This window comes from Copadichromis virginalis, linkage group LG18 (assembly GCF_057382275.1).
Source record: "Copadichromis virginalis isolate Kocher_CV1m ecotype Utaka linkage group LG18, C_Virginalis_male_GT1.1, whole genome shotgun sequence".
In the NCBI taxonomy this organism is placed as follows: Eukaryota; Metazoa; Chordata; class Actinopteri; order Cichliformes; family Cichlidae; genus Copadichromis; species Copadichromis virginalis.
In genome coordinates, this window is record NC_140635.1 from 33,188,353 (window position 1) to 33,206,860 (window position 18,508).

At 40.9% G+C, this 18,508-nt stretch overlaps 1 protein-coding gene and 1 long non-coding RNA gene across 2 annotated transcripts; both read right to left on the reverse strand.

The window, feature by feature from the left end:
- Positions 1–551: 551 nt before the first annotated feature.
- On the reverse strand, positions 552–2,360 carry LOC146688343 (uncharacterized). Its single transcript, XR_014916401.1, has 2 exons — positions 2,084–2,360; positions 552–1,195 (listed from the first exon to the last, which is right to left on the reverse strand). It is a non-coding gene; the product is annotated as an uncharacterized LOC146688343 (long non-coding RNA).
- Positions 2,361–3,697: 1,337 nt separating this feature from the next.
- Positions 3,698–6,964, reverse strand: LOC146688344 (uncharacterized). Its single transcript, XM_085438974.1, has one exon. The coding sequence runs from the start codon at positions 5,368–5,370 to the stop codon at positions 3,976–3,978; it is 1,395 nt and encodes a 464-aa protein (XP_085295100.1). The 5' UTR covers positions 5,371–6,964; the 3' UTR covers positions 3,698–3,975.
- Between the last annotated feature and the right edge of the window lie 11,544 nt (positions 6,965–18,508).

Genomic DNA, 18,508 nt, shown 5'->3' on the forward strand with positions numbered 1-18,508 from the left:
CCCCTGCAATAAATGAGGGACCACTGTCTACTCTACGATTATTATATCCAACCTGTTAACATTTAATACTGTATTGATAGAACCAACTGATTCTGCAGCAGAGCATCCCCAGTCCCTGAGCTCCTGCTGCTGCACCCACAGATATGTACAGCAAGCACTGATACCTTTTTAGTCGGTGGGATTCCCTTGTGATCACCTTTACTAAATATCTACAACCAATCTGATTATATCCTGTTATTGTTTGTTTTGTTTTTTTCAATGTTGAAACTAAAATCTAGTAGCAGCCTTCTCATTTCTTTGTGTTTTGTGCTGTTTTACAGGCCCACAGAGGAGGACGGCTCCGAGGCAGATGAGGGACGGGTCCCAGGACGGTCCATCGGCGGTGGAGCTGGCCATCCTGGAGTCCCTGAAGAGACCACACCAGTCTCCAATGGAGCATTTCCTCCTCAGCCTTGTTCCTGCTCTGGACAGCAGCTGGTCCTTTTTATTCCTGTCTCTCTGTAAATTCTTATATTTTATATATTTATGTTTAATGTTTTTCTGTTTGAGACTTTTAATATTATTTCAAACAAATGTTTATAATGACTAATGTCTCAGTTCTACTACACAGCAAATGTTGGCACACGACTTGACACATGTAGAATTTATTTCATATTATACTAATGACAAAATATACTGATACAGTGGGATGCAAAAGTTTGGGCAACCTTGTTAATAGACATTATTTTCCTGTATAAATTGTTGGTTGTTACAATAAAAAATGTCAGTTAAATATCATACAGGAGACACACACAGTGATATTTGAGAAGTGAAAAGAAGTTTACTGGATTTACAGAAAGTGTGCAATAATTGTTTAAACAAAATCAAGCAGGTGCATCAATTTGGGCACCACAAAAAAGAAATGAAATGAATATTTAGTGTATATCAATGTGTGTGTCTCCTATATGATATATGGGGTGCCTTTGTCTGGACGTGCTTCCCATCCAGAGCTGCACAGCACAGAGGAAAGTTCCAGCGCTCCTGGAGTCCCTCTGTGATGGACCGCCAGTCTCCAGGTGAAGGCACAGCCATGAAGTCGTCCACTAGACAGTCCCAGATGGACGTCGCTGCCTGGGGGGTGATCTGGCTCACCGTGGACACACCGACTATGAAACTGAACACGATGGTCCTGAAGGAGTCCCCGGTGACAAGGAACCTGGACAAAATTGTTCAAAATCAGTATTATGTGTACTGCAGTTACAAAATACATTATTCAAATTCCAAAATACTTTTGTGATGTCAGATTTAAATCACAAAACATGAATCTTACATAAAACCTTTTGTAATTATAAGGATAATTAGAAAATGTATATTAGATAATATCTAAAACAGTTGTGTTTTGTTTTAACTTTAACATATCATAATTTGATTGGTAGCAACTTTCACAACTACAGTGAGCCAATCACTCATAATTCCTAAACATGTCAATCAGGTAGGAATGAAGTAAGACATTAATAGAAATGTTGACATGTATGTTGACATGTAGCCCTTTCCTTGCTTAAATCATTAATATTTTTGAAAAATTAATCTGTGATAAGACAGCTTATCAAGATAGAACCATGTAACTAAAGATGAACCAAACTGTTCACAGTTTTATCTAACTCTGTTTTAATAAAGGCTGTGACCCCTGCTATAGAGTCTGACAGCTGCAGGGATTATATACAAATATTCAACTATCCCAGAATTAAACCAGGTCTAAATAAAAAGGAGTGAGTATCACTACAAAGGTTAACTCAGTGGTCCTAATGCTACAGTTTGATATCAGCAAACACTGTGCGCATACATTGATGTGACACCACAGCCATGCTATCATGCAAACACTGAGAACAGCATAAATTGAATTAAATCGGGACTTGATGAGACCTTCTGAGTATCACTAGAAATATTATAAAGAGTCGTCTCTGTACCACAGTTTGCTTTCAGTAAACACCGACAGCATTCACTGTTAGCATAGCACATCCATGTTAGCAGTGTATAACTGGATGGATTAGCATATTAGCACAGATATCAATAAAGGACTACCATATTAAATAGTTTTACTAACCTCAGGCAGACGGACAGGCGCTCTGCAGGTGGGATTGAGCGCCTGTAGTTGGTGTCTAGGGTCCAGTTTTTACCCAGGTGCTTAAAGCCCTTCTTTACCCTCATGTAACACCAACAGTAATTTCCAACCACTATTTCCTGTTCCTGTCAGTCAAACAAACAGACGACAAACATCTTCTATAAACAGGAATAATGTCATTTTATCGGATTAGAAAACATCTAATCTAGCGTTGATATTACACTGCTGTTTAGTGTCTGGCTGATCTCAGTGTCACCAAAATATCTGCCCTACATGTCAAACAATGAGAGAACTTGAAACAGTAACATCACCTAGCAGCTTATTTTAATTAGTGCTAACGTTTTGTTTGCTGGCTAACATTGCTATTATTATAGTCACAGTTAATTGACTTTGAATAGCTTTATTTCAAAAGTAATTTTACAATTTCACAGCCATTTAGCTGTGTTAACTGTACATGCTGTAGGTCATAAGGCGTGCATGGATCATTTTTATAATCAGCCTCTTATCTTTTGTCCACCACAGGCTTTGCCATGATAAATTGGTCAGTTGACAACCAGGAGCCGTACACCTTAACCTCAGAGGCCAGGACATCCAGGGGCAGTGTGAACACGCACTTGCTTAAATGGGACGCAAGACGGACTATAGAGGGCCACCCCCTTGCCAGACAACCAAGTGCTGTCCCTGTCCACGGCCAGTGTGAGAAGGACTCTCACTAAAGTCAACCCACACAAAGCTGCTGGACCAGACAATATACCTGGACGCGTGCTCGGAGCCCGTGCTGACCAGCTGACTGATGTCCTAGCGGGCATCTTTAACATCTCCCTGAGTCAAGCTGTTGTGCCACAGTGCTTTAAAACCACCACCATCATACCTGTCCCCAGACCTTCCCAAAGCCTAATTCCACAATGATTGCCTGAGCCTATTCTTGTTAAATGATGAAAAACTCAAAGGCACGTTTGGGCAGTGGATCTGTGTGAAATCAGCAGCTTGCAAAACGAAATCAAAATGTGTGCTATTGATTCTAAAAATAGAAATCACAATAAAGTTCAACATTTACTAAAACCGCCATTCAGTCATCTGAGAGTCTTTACTCATGAAATTATAACGGTTAGATGAATGTATATGCAGTGATTTACTGATCAATGATAAAAGGGGAGATTTATGCAATAACGAAGACTGTCATGAAAAGTATTTGGCATCTGATCTCCTGTAACCTGCGGAGCTAAGCTGTTTTACCAGCTCTGCTCTCTGATTTTTCTTTTTTCTTTTATGAAAAAACACAAGTTGTCAAAGTTATTTGTTTGCAAATGTATTTCAGAAATATCGACATACTTTTTTTAATCAGCAGAAACTTTATGTCAGTAGTGCAAAAACCTGCACTGATCTGACCTCATTTCTTCCTCATCCTGATTCCTGACCTGGGAAGGGAGAGAAATATTTGTTTTTGTTTGTCTTCTTGTTTTATTTAATTCCTTGTGGGATTTGGATCCAACACGTAAAGTATGCATATTATGCACACACACAAACACACGTGCAGCTATTACCCATTTCTTGTATTCTTGAATAAAGACATTGATTTGACACATTTAATTAGTGGCCAATTGTTTTTATTGTTCAATTATTAAGAAAAAAGAAAAGGTGGGGGTGGGTGGGATGGAAAGTAAAGGGAGAGAGGAGAGAAAACCCCAACAATCCCCTCTGAGCAAGCACTAGGCGACAGTGGATAGGAAAAACTCCCTTTAAAGGAAGAAACCTATGACAGAACCAGGCTCTAGAGGGGGCAGTCAACTGTCGGGACTGGTTGGGGGGTGATTGTGAAAAGAGGGGAGGGAGATGGGGGAGGTGTTAGTAGTTAAGGGGAGGGGGGGGGGGAATTAAGCTGGAGCAGAGGTGGGGGAAGAAGAGGTGACATTGGCAGTAGTGGAAGAAGGAGTGTTCTTCCTCCAGAAGAAGCAGAAGCGTTTTTTCTTTTTCTTCAGCTGCTCTTCCACGAGCACCTTTTTCTCGAGGATGAGGATTTTCAGCTCCTCGATTGTTTCGGTGTTTTGCTTCTGCAGCTTGTTGCATTTTTTCTCCACTTCTTCTATTTCAGCTTGTTTTTCTTCCAACCTTTCTTTCAGCACTTTAGATGTTGCCTCCTGTTTCTCAAACTCCTGGAGAAGAAGTTTTTCTTCTCTCTGCTTACTGACCAGCTGTTCTCTCTCTTGAAGCAGGTCTTGATATTTGTGCAGTGTCTCTTCGAACTTTACCTGCAGCATCCTGTCGTTTCCCTCCATGAGCTGGAGTTGGCACTCCATGTCTCCCTGCTTTCTGTCCAGCTGCTCTTTCTCTTGAAGGATTTCTTTATTCTGTCGCAGAGCTTCATCAAGCTTTCCTTGCAAGCTTTCATTTTGTTGCTTGATGCTCTGCAGATTGGAATCCATTTCTTTTTGTTTGATTTCTTGTTCCCTTTTCTCTTGGAGAAGCTTCTCATTTGCTTGCTCTGTGCGATCAAGCCTTTTTTTGTCTACACTGTACATTAGCTCCATGTCTCGGAGCTTGGAGTGCAGCCCTCTCTTCTTCGTGCTGTCTTGCATCTTCTCTTGGAGGAGTTTTCTATTTTGTCGCAGAGCTTGATCAAGCTTTCCTTGCAAGCTTTCAATGTGTTGCTTGATGCTCTGAAGCTTGGAATGCATTTCTTTCTCTTTTAACTCCTTTTGCCTTTTCTCTTTGAGAAGCTTTTCATTTTCTTGCAGTGTGCGATCAAGCCTTTTTTTGTCTACACTGTACATTAGCTCCATTTCTTGGAGATTGCTGTGCAGCCCTCTCTTCTTCATGCCATCTTGTTTCTTCTCTTGGACAAGTTTTTTATTTTGTTGCAGGGCTTCATCAAGCTTTCCTTGGAGCTCCTGGTTCTTTTTGTCCATGTCATGGAGATCTTGTTGTTTCTCCTCAATTATAGCTTCCTTTTCTTGAAGCTGGTATGACAACTTTTTTAGTTCAGCGCTCTTTCGCTCATTTTCCTCCATCAAGAACTTAATCTTCTCTGTGTTTCTGAGCGCTTCATCCTCCATTTCTTCCAAACGCTTTTCCTCTAGTTCCACTTGGTCACACCAAGGAAGAGAGGAAAGGGAAGAGTCTAGTGGCTCATCCCAGGGAAGAGCGTATGGGTCAACTTCTTGTCCCTTTGGATTTGTTTGAGACATGTTGGGTCTGGATACAGTTACAACTGCAAAGGATCCAAATATTTCAAAAGGCTTTTCTGGCGAACGGTTCAATGCTGCACACATCAAGGCTGCGAGAAACGGACTAAAAGTCGTTGCTCTTCACCCCTATTTATAGGTTTTAAGGGTCAACGGATCAAAGGAAAGAATGGTGGTAAGATTCTACGTGTGTGACGTCATAATTCTGTAAGGCAATGAGGTTGTCACGTGATATTTTTGGAGGAGGGCATTTTTCAACTTGGACAAATTATCAATAAAGTTTCAATCTCTGTTATTTTCCCCAAAAAACGTGTTGTCGCAATAATGTTTTCTACTGTAATATGTGCCAACAGATGGCGCAGTTTAAAGTTGGCTGTTACTCTGCCCAGTCTGCTACCATAGAAGAAGAATGTAGACCAATAGTACTTTGACGATGTCCGCTGATCGTTTCCGTGTAAATCTTAGCATTGCTTTAGCCGTCAAGCTAAAGGTTTAGCTTCATACTGCCATATTTGCAGAGTAACAAAATATTTAAACGGTCTCAGATCATGGTGAGTATTTGAAAAAATGTTTATTTAATGTGAAGCCTGTGATGTGGAAAGGTTAGCAAGCGTAATTTTGCCTATTGTGTTATACACGGGTGCTTACATCCGAGTAGTGTTGATCTTTTCTAAGGTCCATGGGTTTATCCAACGAGCAGCTAAGTCACCGTTATATCTGTAATTTTGTGTGCAACGTCTTAATGCAAAAAAAAAAAAAAAAATCAAATCCCAAATCAACGCAACGAAGCAAAGACTAAACAAAAAAAAAACCCACAATGCGTTTTTAAGCTCTCTCTGCGTTCACTGTCTCTGCAAGTGTCAAACTTCCTCGCTTTAGCTGATGCTAACCAACATTAGCGCTTACGGTTCGTATATAAACACAACTGTCAGCCCTTCACTTTTGGTGCCGACAACATTTTGAGCATTTTCTACAGTTTGTGAAATGGTCGCCATTGGCATTACATGCCAGTAGTGTTCGCTAATTGACTTTACCGGGGATTATATTTATTACAACGTTACTGCGCGGAAGTGATCATAGTGTATGCTTATGAACGTGAGTGGTAGGTGTTATTAGTGCGACTTTACCCTTAATTAGTTTTCCCACCGGAAGTAGAGTTGTTTATGCGACGTGATGGCTAGAGCAGTCCCAAACAATCGATCGCGTTTATTAACAGACCAATTCTCTCCAAACTTTTAGGGTAAGCTAGACTAGAGATATGGTTGCAATAATACGAACAAGGGCGCAACAGCATATTGACAATGGCGAGAACTTTAATATTTACATTGTGTTAGTGCACCCATCGCTCCGCATCCTTAACGCTACATTGATGTCGAGAGTCTCTGACACAGCTGTGCTCTGCAGCACAGACACCCTGCTTATCTGTGATTCGGCCAGACTGGTGTTGAACTCCAAAGACATGCGCGGGGTTAGGTTAGTTGCTGTTGGTGTGAGTGGTTGTCTGAGTCTCTCTAATAACCCTCCAACAGACTGGCGACCTGTCCAGGGTGTACTTTTGCCCTATGACAGCTGGAATACAACCTGAATAAAATAAGTAGGAGAAAATGAATGATGTTTATGAACTGTAGTTAATGTAGTCAGACAATAAGTTACCGAGCAACAGGCCACAAGTCTTGGTGCAGAATCATACTAAGATTTAAAAAATAAAATGTTGGCACTGGTGTTTGAAACAGTATACTGTCAGTAAGACTGGAGCAACTGCACACATCTGGAAACTAATAACTAGAGTAGTTAAGTAACATTTTGTTACTGCATCCATTTAGCCAGGTATAATTAGCATGTCTACATTCATGTCATTTCTAATGTGGTCCTATGTGGTATGTTGTAGGACAGTGAAGTGTCTGACACTGACCATGTACCAGTGCCTGAGAACACTGGTATGGAGGGGGAGAACGCACCTCTTTACTGTATTTGTCGGAAACCAGACATCAACTGCTTCATGATGTAAGTATATATCAGTTTTATATTTGCAGTACGTGCAGTAGGGGTGGGCGCTAGCTTCAGCAATGTTATCAGAGTTTGGTTTTTTTTTAAATGAAGATCTTCTATTTCGAGAAAACTACCAATAAGGATATATGCACAGATCTAGAAAACAATACTGTAACATTTTATTGATGCTTGCAGTTTGGAGGCAGCAGTATTTGCAAGTGTAACTAAATTCCAGGCATTTTCCATCCTTCTTTTCCTATCAGCTTTTTTCTAGTTGTCAGTGTGAACCAAGGTGTCAGCAGCAGCATTATAGTGCAAAAGTAGTGACCCAGCATAGATCAAATGTAAGCACAAAAGTAGCCAAGGTAGTGTTTTTCCTGGAAATTTTAAGTGAAAGGATAAAGTAACTGCTTACCACTTTAGTTTAACAATGATTAATGAAATGTAACCGTGTAACTCATCAGCAGTCTGCACAGTATGGTCACATATTAAAACTGAAGAATATGTTGTACTTGTTGTAGTGTTTCCTAGCTCCTGGAGCAAGTGGTGAAACTCACCAAACTGCTCATGCCTCTGGAGGACCTGATGGACCCAGGTACGGCGAGGACGTCTTTTACGCTGCTGCTCTGCTCTCCACAGTACATAGAGAAGGGAGACTCTCTCTTCAAGCGCTAGCTCGATAGCTGCCATCTTGCAAAGATACCGGTCTGGCACAACTCCCTCCCACATTCCTCCCACATTTCCGGTTGACGCGTGATGGATTTTTCTTGGACACGCGTTGAGACGCGAATGTACACGCATCAAATTAGGGGCGTTTGGGGCGTTTTATTCGCGTCCATCGCGTTCGGTGTGAACACACCAGCCAGACGCGTTGTCGCGCCAGTTCGCACCCGTGACCAATGAGGACGAGAAGGAAAAACCCATCCTGCCCCCCACCTGCATCGTGGGTGCACTGACATGGGAGATTGAAAAGGTGGTCAGGGACGCCCAGCGACAGGAGCCCGACCCTGGCACGGGCCCGAAAGGGAAACTTTATGTTCCGGCCACAGCGCATAGTCAGGTCATTCACTGGGCACATACTGCCAAGTTTTCGTGCCACCCAGGTAAAAATCGCACTGTCTCCTTTCTACGACGTTTGTTTTGGTGGCCCTCTCTTGTTCTCGATGTCCAGAACTATGTTGCGGCATGCCCGGTGTGCGCACGGAACAAAACCTCCAACTCACCTGCTTCTGGCCTCCTGCGACCGTTACCCACTCCAAAACGCCCGTGGTCGCACATCGCCCTGGACTTCGTCACCGGCTTGCCTCCCTCTTCAAGTAACACCTCCATTCTAACCATTATTGACCGTTTTTCCAAGGCCGCCCACTTCATTGCTCTGCCCAAGCTCCCTTCTGCCTTGGAGACGGCCCAGTTACTGACGCAGCATGTGTTTCGGCTCCACGGCATACCCCAGGACATCGTTTCCGACCGTCGCCCTCAGTTCACCTCACGGGTTTGGAAGGAGTTCTGTGCAGAATTGGGAGCTCAGGTCAGTTTGTCCTCCGGGTTCCACCCCCAAACTAATGGTCAGACCGAAAGGGCCAATCAAGAGCTGGAGGCCATGTTGCGTTGCGTCGCATCATCGAACCAAGCGACCTGGAGCGAGCAGTTGGCCTGGGTGGAGTATGCCCACAACGCAAGCACGTCATCAGCAACTGGACTCTCGCCCTTCGAGGCATTGCTGGGGTATTGAAAGAAATCTCCGTCCCGGGTTTCTCCGTGGATCGGGTTTCCTCCAAGGCGTGAGCACCGATAAGCAGAGTTTTGTCCTTTCCTTATAAGATTCCTAATTATTCAAAGTAACGCTCAGGTATGCCGTTCAGCTGGGTTAGTTACGATGTCGGGAGCAGTTAGGAGAACAAAATGATACAGAAACTGCTTCAGGTTGCTCTTCCAAAATCAACTCAAAGGTTTATTCAGTATACAACAGTTTATATAGAGGGAAAAAAGGTTCGTGTGTCAGCAGGTTCTCAGTTCAAACCGGTACAGACCAAATAAGGAAACGTCTTCCTGCCTTCTGAGCAAAGAAGTATCCTTTGTGTAGTTTATCAGTTCAGCTACAATTTATGATCATCCCAGCAAAATACACTCCTAGACATAGAATACAGAGTTCTTTCATTAGTGAATTCTGAAACAAACCACCTGGCCTTTAACAAGCTCTTTTCTAAAGGATAAGGAAGGGAGGATGGGAGTAAGGGAGTGGTCTCGTCTCTGTGGTATTTTCGACCTTGGGGTACCAGCCTGTGAGTCTTACACATCAATTCTTGGGTCACAGAGAAAGAGAAAAACAACTAGTAAATGGGCCTTATTGAGTAACAGTTTTCCTGTATAATATCACTATAAAACAATATCCTGTAAATGCTACCATGGTATCAAAATATCACAACAGGTATCAACCCCCCCTCCTCTCCATCTCTGAGGGAGAGCTGGCGGTTCCCTCGGTCCAGCACCACCTTAGGCGCTGTCGTCGGGTCTGGCGTTTTAAAAACCTGACATCTGTGCAGACCACAACTAGAAAGATAAGCACATCGGATTCAGATTTGATTTAAACTAACATCAGTCAGTCTCTAGAAGTCTAAAAAGTCTGTTTCTACCATTAAACATCCAATATACTCAACTTCCCAGAAAGTTTTGACTTCACGTGTGAAAATTTTTTTCATGCTTTGTGGCAGCTTTTGACCATCTGTGACATCTATTAATGTCAAATCTAGCCTTTATTTAACAACATAAGTAGACTCTATGTTACAATTATTGCACAGCCATTAAGGATCAATTTGGTTTCTGAAAAAAAGTTCTGTTTTTTCTCCCTCTGCTTGCTTCTTACTGTCTTTGAGGCTCGGGACCAGCACTCCTGTTGTTGGACAGAAAGACATCAACTCAGTGGTAAGTATTTTGGTTTTCCAATATATTAGCAACTGTCAGTGACATTTATATCAATCAGGCTGAACTTTAATCATACTTTAGATCAGCCTGTTTTACTTATTGTTTTATTTGTGCTTTGGTTTGGGGAAGTTGTTTCTTCACTGATCTTTTCCTGTCTTCTGTTATTAGACTTGAGATATGACTGCACTATGCTGTTGCTGGTGACTCCAGTTAATTCTACAAGACATGCTGTGTAAGTAAACAAACAACAACAGTTTGGTCTGCATTTCTTGAAAGATCACATCCCCCAAACTTAGTTTAGAGGGTCTACACTGTATATAGTGAAGTCTGCAAGTTTTCTAACAGCAAAATTTGTTTTGTGCCCAAATCATTTTGCACATCATTAGAATGAAAGTTATTGGCCATGTTTGCATAGCCCTTTTTAAAATGATGCTTTCATGACATTATTGTATGTTGGGTGGTGGTCACGGCTATCCAGACTGACAATTGGGACATTGAATGTCACCTCTCCGGTGGGGAGGGAGCCTGAGATTGTCTAAATTGGAGTCTGTTTTATACCAAATGCAGAAAAAAATGTTTTAAGAAAGCAATTAAGTTCATGTCCAAAAAAATATGATTGTTTGCTTGCAGGACACCAGGAGAGATGAGTGCTTCGTCACAGATGGTGTGGTGAGTGAAGATGGTCGCCTGCAGGTTCAAGCTCATTGCATCTCCAACCCACATCCACTGGCACTGTACTTAAGGGAAGTTAAAGACTTTCTTCTGCACCTAGATTTGGATCACCTCGATCCATGATAGTCATTCAGGCAGTAATGCCTGGACTGGAAACAAGCCATCCTTAAAATATTACAACATTCCAGCTCATGTGTTGGAATGCAAAAAGAATGTGTTGTTTAAATTAGAGACTGCACTTGTGACAGAACAACAAGTATTTCATTTTGATTATATAAGTAATGTAAGTACAAAACAAAGTTGTGGTAGGCCTAAACTTATTTTCAGAATAATTACATCTGAGACTTTGTTTCATCGTAAGAGTATAACAGTGATGGCAATATAATTGTTTGTTGTTCAGCAGAACAGTGTCCAGTATGTTGGCTGTTATACTTTGTGTTTGAAAATAAAAGTTGGGCTGATTTTAACATCATTACAAAAAGTGTTGTTAATCATTTTTAATCATATTCAGGTTACCACAAATTGTTTTTTCATTTAGTTGAACTTGAAATGTTTGTCAGTAGGTAAACAATTAGTATTGTACAGACAGAAATATCAAGTTATTCTTAATACTGTAGACTTGCACTGTATAAGTTGTCCTAACAGTCATCTTAAGTAAGCTTTACTTAGTTTTTTGAGGCAACGAGTTTCCTCAATTCTTTTGAGTTCTGGGAACTAATTAGATTTTACACTGTGGTAATGAACTAATCATTTGTTTCAGGTGTGTTGACCCAGGGTGATATTTAAAACTTGCAGGACACCGGCCCTCAAGGTCTGGAGTTCGACACTCCTGCTCTAGTGTATACTCTTCTCTGTGGTTTAGATATTATTTTATTACTATTATTTGTTGTTTAAGGCTGTAGAGATTGGATTTTACTGTTCCCTAATTGTTGTTGTTTTTTTTGTTTGTTTTTTGTTTTTTCCACCAGGGGGAATCTTCTCTTCACATACTTTTAAGTGAGTTTGAAGGGGTTCTGCTTAATTATTACTCTTTTCTAGTTAACATTCAGAAGTGAAGCCCAATAATCATGATTTCACAGTCAGCCTCAGATACTTATCAAATTAAAGCTCATGTAGAAACAAACAAACAAATGAACAAAAGATTTTGTCCTTCATTTCTGTCAAACAAAGCTGTATGAAACGTTTCCAACTGTCTAGCCCGGTTGCTAGGCAGCCCGGTTGCTAGGCAGCCCGGTTGCTAGGCAACGTTTGATTGATTGATTGAATATTTATTTTGAACATGTTGAAAAAGTACAACAAAATACAATTAAAAGAGACAAATGAACAAAGCAAAACAAAAGGAAAACGAGCAACCACAACTCCAAATAACGTTCATGTTCAAAAAGGAGCAGGAAGAAGCATAAGCTTGTTTAATCCCACCCCTTTTCCACTATCTAGTATCAATAGACTAGAGAAATACCTCCTTGCAATTACATTATATGTTATGTGTAATGTTTTTTATATATATATATATATATATATATAGGAAGGAAGGGGGCCGGGGACTGGTGAGTGTCAGCACCACAGTCCAGGATGAGACAAGGAACATCCAAGAATACATTGGGAAGATGGCCCCAACTGACCGAGTGCTCAGTGAATACCTCAGGCAGCAGAAACCCAAGAAAGAGGAGGGAGACGAGGAACCATCATGGAAGGACAGGCCCCTGCACGGTATGTACCACCGGCAGATAGAGGAGGTGGCTGATATCCAGAAATCCTACCAGTGGCTGGACAAAGCTGGACTGAAAGACAGCACAGAGGCACTAATCATGGCAGCACAAGAACAAGCTCTGAGCACAAGATCCATAGAGGCTGGGGTCTATCACACCAGGCAAGACCCCAGGTGCAGGCTGTGTAAAGATGCCCCAGAGACAATCCAGCACATAACAGCAGGGTGCAAGATGCTAGCAGGCAAGGCATACATGGAACGCCATAACCAAGTGGCCGGCATAGTGTACAGGAACATCTGTGCCGAGTATAACCTGGAAGTCCCGAGGTCAAAATGGGAGATGCCCCCAAGGGTGGTGGAGAATGACCGAGCTAAGATCCTGTGGGACTTCCAGATACAGACGGACAAAATGGTGGTGGCTAACCAACCGGACATAGTGGTGGTAGACAAACAGAAGAAGACGGCCGTAGTGATCGATGTAGCGGTTCCGAATGACAGCAACATCAGGAAGAAGGAACACGAGAAGCTGGAGAAATACCAAGGGCTCAGAGAAGAGCTCGAGAGGATGTGGAGGGTGAAGGTAACGGTGGTCCCCGTGGTAATCGGAGCACTAGGTGCGGTGACTCCCAAGCTAGGCGAGTGGCTCCAGCAGATCCCGGGAACAACATCGGAAATCTCTGTCCAGAAGAGCGCAGTCCTGGGAACAGCTAAGATACTGCGCAGGACCCTCAAGCTCCCAGGCCTCTGGTAGAGGACCCGAGCTTGAAGGATAAACCGCCCGCAGGGGCGTGCTGGGTGTTTTATATATATACATACATACATACGTATACACATATACACATTTTCTAACACCTCAAGGATACACAACATATATATATATATATACACACACACACACACACACACACACACACACACACACACACACACACACACACACAAACAAACAAACAAACAAACAAACAAACAAACACACACCCACCCATACCAACATACCCGTGCACCCGCACACACATGAAAATATTAGACAAGAACACCCTATCAAATCTCTACCTTTTCCCTGTACCCTGTAAAAACCATATCCTTAATCCGCTTTTTAAACTGCGCCATGCTCTGACATTGCTTCATATCTTTACTTAGTCTGTTCCACAGCTTCACTCCACACACAGAGATGCAAAACTTTTTAATGTTGTATGGATACGAGGATGTTTTAAATTTAATTCCCCCCTGAAATTGTATCCCCGTTCCCTTTTAGAAAACATTTTTAGAATATTGTCAGGAAGCAGGTTATTTATTGCTTTATATATAATTTGTGCAGTGAGAAAATGAACCAGATCTGTGAATGTTAGAATTTTTGATTTTAAGAATAGTGGATTTGTATGATCTCTGTAACCAGTTTTATGGATTATCCTTATGGCCCTTTTTTTTTTTAATATAAAGATTGATGATAGCGAACATTTGTAAGTATTGTTCCAAACCTCTGCACAGTAATTCAAATACGGTCCAATCAGGGAACAATAGAGAATGTGGAGTGATTTGTGGTCCAGAATGTGTTTTACTTATCTCAAGATTGAGACACTTCTTGAAATTTTGTTATGTATATGATTTATATGAGACTTCGTAGGGCTGGGCGATATGACCCAAAATTCATATCTCGATATTTTTTAGCTGGATGGCGATATAAGATATATATCTCGATTTTTTTTTTTTTTTTTTTAAAGCCATAAGTTAAGAACAAAAAGAATGTTCCTAGTCACACTGTGTCCCAGATGTCACACGGGCACTTTTATTTACATACAGCGTAGATGTACATGAAGAAATTACTCAAAAATAAATTATCAGCATTTATTAAATAATCATGGTCCATAAATAAAAGAAAACAATGTTGTTTTTGTGCATAACAAAAAGCTCACAATTGTGCAGTCAAAATGTAAACTAATAGACGCTGAGCATAATAACAAAGAGACAGATTTCACAGCTGCACCACGTCTCTGAACAGGGGCCATTTGTGGTCCTTATACACACACAGTACGTATCACTCCGCGAGGCTCCTCCCCGGTAGCCGTAATCCTCCGACAATCCATCAAGTGGTGCAGCCGTGCAGCCCCTCTGGGCTGCATGTCGTTAGCGCGGTTAGCTCGCTAACACGTTGACGCCGTCCAGCCCCACGCACGGTAACTCGCTAACGGAGATTTTCCGCTTTAATCTTGTCATTGCCTGCAGGTGAAGCTATGGGGGAGGGGGAGTTGTGTTCAGTGAAGGAGAGGCGAGGCCAAGTAAGGTTGCGTAGAGACAAAAGTGGACGAAAGAGAGGCAAACCTGCGGCTCCACAAGTATAATTATAACGTAACATAGACTATATATCGATATAAACGATATTGTCACATCTTATATCTTGTATGAAAATATATCGATATTTTTAAAAAACTCGATATATCGCCCAGCCCTAACTTCCAGTTTAATTTATCATCTATAATCACACCAAGAAACTTATGTTCAAGTACTCTTTCAATTTCCACACCATCTAAACGAATCTGCACTTGTGCATTTCTAAGGGAATTCCCAAATAAGATAATTTTAGTTTTACTTAGATTTAGCGATAGTTTGTTCCTGTTAAACCATTTTTTAATTATCCAGCAGCTCTTTTAGATTCCCCCCAGAACAAAAAATATTTGTGTCATCTGCAAATAATACTAATTTTAATATATCAGATGCCTTACAAATATCATTTATATAAATAATAAATAAATTTGGACCCAGTACAGAGCCTTGTGGAACACCACAAGCAATGTCCAAGCATGATGAGGAATGGACACCCAGCTTCACAAATTGTTTCCTGTCACTTAAATAATTTTTCACCCATTGCAGTACAACCCCCCCCCCCCCCCCCCCCCCCCCCCGATCCCGTACCGTTCCAGTTTATTAATTAATATGTTATGATTGATTGTGTCGAATGCTTTCTTGAGATCCAGAAATACTCCAGCTGCATACTGTTTCTGATCTATAGCATTTGTAATCTCGTCAATTGATTCGATTAATGCCAGAGATGTTGATCTTTTTGATCTGAATCCATATTGACTGTCAGAGAGTAATTTATATTTATCTAAGAATTTGTCTAATCGTTTATTAAACAGGTTTTCTAGGATTTTGGAGAATTGTGGTAGTAAAGAAACAGGCCTGTAATTTGTGAAGTGGCGTCTGTCCCCGGTTTTATACAGCGGCACAACTTTAGCTATTTTCATTTTGTTTGGCACTTTTCCCGTCTGAAATGATAAGTTGCAAATATATATTAGAGGTCCTACAATTCCTTCAATGACCTTCTTGACGATTTTCATGTCAATATCATTACAATCAGTAGATGTTTTATATTTACACATGTGTACAATGTCAATTATTTCTTTTTCCTCCACTGATGTGAGGAACATTGAGTTAGGGTTCCTATCAATCAGGTTTTAACTACAGTCTACTGATGGCAGTGACTCAGGAATTTGTTCTGCCAGTTTTGGTCCAATATTTACAAAATAATGATTAAAGCTGTTGACCTTATCAGCAGTGTTTTCCATAATATTGCCATTGTCGATAAAGTATTTAGGATAACTTTGTTGTCCAGAATTATTTTTAATGATACTGTTTAAAACATCCCATATTCCCTTCATATTATGTTTATTGTTGTTCAATATTAATCTTGGTCAACTTATTTTTGTATTTTTTATATTTATTTTCAGCATCTTTTGTTCTTTGTTTCAGGAATTCCCTATAGAGTGTATTTTTCTTTTTACATGCATTTTGTAAACCCTTAGTGAGCCATGGTCTATCTGAATATTTGTGCTTTCTGTTGTATTTTATTGTTGGACAGTTTTTATCGTACAACTCCATGAATATTCTTAAAAATATGCCATATGCAATATCAATATCAGCTTCTTTGTACACATTGTCCCAGTCCTGATTTAATAGATCGTTCTTAAATGCATTCATAGTTTCTTCTGTCCTTACACGTCTGTATCTCAGTTGTTCTTCATGCTGATTTTTCTTATAATTAGTGTCATAAACTGCAAAAACTGGTAGGTGATCACTGATGTCATTAATTAATATTCCGCTCACAATGTTGTTTTCCATATTGTTAGTGAAAATATTGTCAAGTAAGGTGGCACAATGTGGTGTAATTCTGCTAGGCCTGGTTATTTTAGGATGTAAACTCAAACTGTACATAGTGTTTAGGAATTCGTCTGTCATTTTATGCTTTTTCGGATTCAACAGGTCAATATTAAAATCACCACAGATAAACATAACTTTTTGATTTGTTTTAGAAAATATTTCCTCTATGAAGTCATTAAATACTTGAATACTAGAGCCAGGTGTTCTATATATACAGCTAATTATTACATTTTTTTCTTTTTCCTTATAAATTTCAATTGTTATACATTCTAGTAAATTATCAATTACAGTTGTCATACTTTCTACCACCTTGTAGTTTAGGTTTTTATCCACATACACAGCTACTCCCCCTCCACTCTTGTTCCTTCTATTTACAAAATTCACTTCATATCCCTCCAGTCCAAAGTCCATTCCTTTCTCCGATTTGATCCATGTTTCAGAAATGGCAATAATTCCAAATGGATTTGTCAACTCATTGAGATATTCCTTTATATTGTTGAAGTTGGCATACAGACTTCTGCTATTAAAATGGATTATTGATCATTTATTTTTTGTGTTGATGGTGTGCTTAAACTGTTCATCGGTGAAGTAGCAGCAGTTACTGCTAATGTTGTAGAAGAAATTATTTTCCGGGTCTATACTTTTCTAAGTCTAGAACATTATGGTCTGTGTATCGAAATGTTCTCAGTTCCAGATTATCATAAAGAGAATTCCAATGAGTTATGTTGATATTGTTGCCGGATGCAGATGAAGTTCTTTTGGACTGTGCCATGTGTTGTGTTGTGTGTCACGTCACATGTGTATTCATACCTCCAGAGTAAGTTGACCTCAGTATTTGTCCAGCTCCTCCATATTTCTGATGACCAACACTTTGGCTTGTTCCGGTGTTCCATTGAGTTTAATGAATACTTTGCAGTTGGTGGTCCATGTATTTTGAATTTTTCCCTGTTTCCTCAAGTAACGTGCTTTCCTGGCAATGTCCGCATTTCTTTTTATCAGATGTTCGTTCATGAAGACATCGGATCCTTTCAGTTTCTTTCCTTGTTTTAACAGTGCTGTTTTCTGTTTGCAAATCTCACAATGATGGCTGGTTTGTCACTGTCATTTTTTCGGGGTAGAGGGTGGCAAGCCTCAATGTTGTTATAATCCACTTCCACACCTTTGGACCGTAGAAAGGTAGCCACTTGATGCTCCGTGGAGTTGACATCTTCCTCTCCTGGCCCTCCTACATTGTCAGCGGCGACCGCCCGGGCGTATGACCGGGGTTTGATGCGAAGCCCCGTGATGATAACATCGTTCATCCGGGTGTCCTGCTCCAAATCCGCCACTCTGTTCTCCAGGTACGCCAGCCGCCGATCCTTCTCGGCGTTCTGGATGCGGAGAGCCTTAACTTCCTCGACCAGGTCCAGGATGGCTTTCTGCTGCAGTTTGACAGTAGAAATCTCCTCTGTCATAAACTCCAGCGACTTCTTAATATCGTCACCTTCCTCGGCTGACAGAGCTTTTTTCGGGCCCATGCTGAGAAACGCACTTGTAGCGTTGCCGTGACGACCGGTGTTCCAGATCTACTGGCGTTTAGATCAACTGTCGTTGGTCGAACAGATGTGTGGCAGACTTGCGTTTCAGGAGCTACTACCGACAAACCAGCAAAAAAATGCCAAATGTGTCATCTGTGACACTTGTGAGGTTATCTCAAACACACTCCGTCAGTCTTGATGCTGGTGAACAACAAAATGTTTAAAAATGTGGCGAGTTTATGCCTGGTGATATCCTCATGCG

Bases quoted from the DNA above. Each gene is read 5' to 3' on its own strand.
- LOC146688344 (XM_085438974.1), bottom strand. From the start codon at position 5,370: ATGTGTGCAGCATTGAACCGTTCGCCAGAAAAGCCTTTTGAAATATTT.